The 2,883-nt window shown below is 47.2% G+C and overlaps 1 protein-coding gene across 1 annotated transcript in view; it reads right to left on the bottom strand.

The window, feature by feature from the left end:
* Nucleotides 1-1,557, bottom strand: part of LOC106818069 (testican-2-like) — a 3,590-nt gene extending 2,033 nt beyond the window's left edge. The window contains exons 1-3 of the mRNA XM_014822792.1: nt 1,407-1,557; nt 1,002-1,109; nt 640-784 (exon numbers count right to left, since the gene is read on the bottom strand). Of these exons, the coding sequence (XP_014678278.1) occupies nt 640-784; nt 1,002-1,109; nt 1,407-1,557 (404 nt within the window). The remainder of the gene's footprint in view (nt 1-639; nt 785-1,001; nt 1,110-1,406) is intronic.
* Nucleotides 1,558-2,883: the final 1,326 nt, after the last annotated feature.

The raw sequence follows: 2,883 nt of genomic DNA, 5'->3' as shown, positions 1-2,883 counted from the left end.
GAGAGAGAGAGCGAGAGAATGAGTGTGTGCCTAGCTAGAAGAGAGGAGAGAGAGAGAGAGCGAGAGAGCGAGTGTGTGCCTAGCTAAAGAGAGAAGGAAGAGAGCGAGAGAGTGAGTGTGTGCCTAGCTAGAGAGAGAGGGGAGAGAGAGCGAGAGAGTGAGTGTGTGCTTAGCTAGAGAGAGAGGGAAGAGAGAGCGAGAGAGTGAGTGTGTGCCTAGCTANGAGAGAGAGAGAGAGCGAGAGAGAGATAATAGATATATATATATATATATATATAGGCGGCAAATGTCACACCTCGCCTCCCGCCGCTATATCAGTTGGCGCGTAATTGGTTTGGGTGTGCTTAGTTTCCGGCCACTCTCCTAAAGTACTCATAGAATGTTGTTTAGGACTTGTGTGGTTAGTAGAGTGAAGCTAGCACTGAACTGTGGCTTCTGTGGGCAAGAATTGGAGAAACAGCCTTACCTAGATATTGAAGTAAAAGCCCAATAAATGTAAATAACCCTAAAATAGGTGTAAATCATTACGTAGTTCATCTATGATGATACCCTCGTCTCATGACACCAACCCCCGTCAGACTATGCAACTTGACTGAGAGCTGCGACTTTATGCACCTGTCTATGAAGGGCTTCACCTACCTGTCTATGAAGGGCTTCACGCAGTGCTCGTACTCCACGTTCTCTATGCTAGCGAGCTCGCTCAGACTCAGCGTGTCGTCTCTATCCTCGTCCAGGTTGCCGAACATCCAGCCCGCCGACTTCCGGCACAGCCGCGGCCAGTACTCTATACCCGCACACAACACACACGTTAATCCTCTACATGCGTTAATCAATAGACACGATAATCGCTAATCCTTGTTAACACCTACATCGATTAACCCTTGATTAAACCCTAAACATCTTCGCCGCTGTTAACCCATTCACGTGTTACCCCGCTGCCCCTGTATGCATAAGCTATAACACCCAGTAGAAGGCACCACACATCAGTGTGACATACGTACCCTTGATGAAGGTCACGTTGCTTCCGGCGCGCTTCGCGTCGACCATGATGACGTGGAACCAGTCTAACATCCGATCTCCCATCATCCTCATCTCTACGTCCGTGCATTCTGCGAGGAGAGCAGACGATAATATTATAATTATTAAATATAAATTATATTTTTTATTTTATTATTTTTATTATTATTTATAATATTTTATTTTATATTTATATATTATATATATTATATATATTATTATAATTATGAAATATAATAAATATTAATATTATAATATAAGATTACAAGCACGTGACAGAAATTTCGTTCAGCGAATTAGAACGTGCTGCCCTCTGGTGTCCCCCACCTATACTTTTTAAAATTCAAAATTTCGTGACTCTGCTGAGGAATGATAATTAAGAGAGAAGCCCTTCATAGACAGGTAGGTGAAGCCCTTCATAGACAGGTAGATGAAGCCCTTCATAGTCAGGTGCGTGAAGCCCTTCATAGACAGGTGCATAAAGCCCTTCATAGACAGGTGCGTGAAACCCTTCATAGACAGGTGCATGAAGCCCTTCATAGACAGGTGTGTGAAGCCCTTCATAGACAGGTGGGGACTCTATCTATCTCTCTCGCTCTCCTCCCTCTCTCTCTAGCTAGGCACACACTCGCTCTTTTGCTTTCTCTCCCTCTCTCTCTAGCTAAGCACACACTCACTCTTTCGCTCTCTTCCCCTCTCTCTCTCTCTCTNCTATATATATATATATATATATCTTATCCTCTCTCTCGCTCTCTCTCTCTCTCGCTCGCTCTCCCTCTCTCTCTCTCTCTCTCCCTCTCTCTCTTTCTCTCGTTCTCTCTGCCTCTCTCGCTCTATTACACCCTCAGGATAATCGATGCGCTCTGGGAACGAATTGGCTTGAATTCCACTGTGCGCGCGCTCTCTTACTGTATACGCGCCCACCAACCAACGTGACTGCGGATTTATACCTTAGCGTATTGCCTTTTATTTACGCTTTCAGTTCGATACTTCTATCTCCCTCCCCCCCCCTCTCTCTCTCCTCGTGTTTGCACGTTCGCCTTTTCGTTTTGGCTTCGGTACACAAATGAAAGTGTGCTTTCGGTACAAAAGAAAGTGTGCTTTCGGTACAAAAGAAAGCGTGCTTTCGGTACAAAAGAAAGCGTGCTTTCCGTACAAAAGAAAGTGTGCTTTCGGTACAAAAGAAAGTGTGCGATTTGGACGAAAGATGGCACTGGCGTCGCTGCGGCGCGCGTCTGCGTCGTCTCTCATTTCACGCTAGGCGCAACAAGGCAATCGATGCTGCGGTCCCCGCTGCTATTCTCCGACTTTCGCAGACGACATCGGCGAACAGTAATACAAGCCATCGCCCAACGACCGACAGAGGTCATTAGAGTTCCACACGACGTCGCCTGGTGCCTACCCGCGCACCGCCATCTAACGGCGATGGCGACATACTATAAAAGATCGATGTCTGTAGACTGACGCCGGCGGCGCCGACGCCGCCGGCGATGCGACGTAACGGGAACGTGGGCGACCATCCGTGTTGGATCGATAATTATATTATATCGGTGCTACGCTGGGACAAGCAGCAGTGAGGGGGGGGGGGGCTTGCCCAAGGACAGGCGGTGGAGATTAGAGAGGCGTATAGGGTGGGGTGGCATAGACACACCCTCATGCACATTATAAAAACATACACACAAAGTGTAAGAGAAAGGGGTAGGAGAGGACGGAGAGGAAAGATCAGAGAGATGTAGGAGGGAGGGAACAGTAACCCTCATAAACACAATGAGGGAGAGAAAGAGTGGGTGGGGAAGAGAGAAGGAGAGAAATACGAGAGAGAGAGAGAGAGAGAGAGAGAGAGAGAGAGAGAGAGAGAGAGATATA

The sequence above is a fragment of the Priapulus caudatus genome, unplaced genomic scaffold (genome assembly GCF_000485595.1).
Source record: "Priapulus caudatus unplaced genomic scaffold, Priapulus_caudatus-5.0.1 Scaffold2008, whole genome shotgun sequence".
NCBI lineage: Eukaryota > Metazoa > Priapulida > Priapulimorpha > Priapulimorphida > Priapulidae > Priapulus > Priapulus caudatus.
The sequence above is the reverse complement of the archived record's forward strand: the minus strand, read 5'-3'. Positions and strand labels throughout refer to the sequence as shown.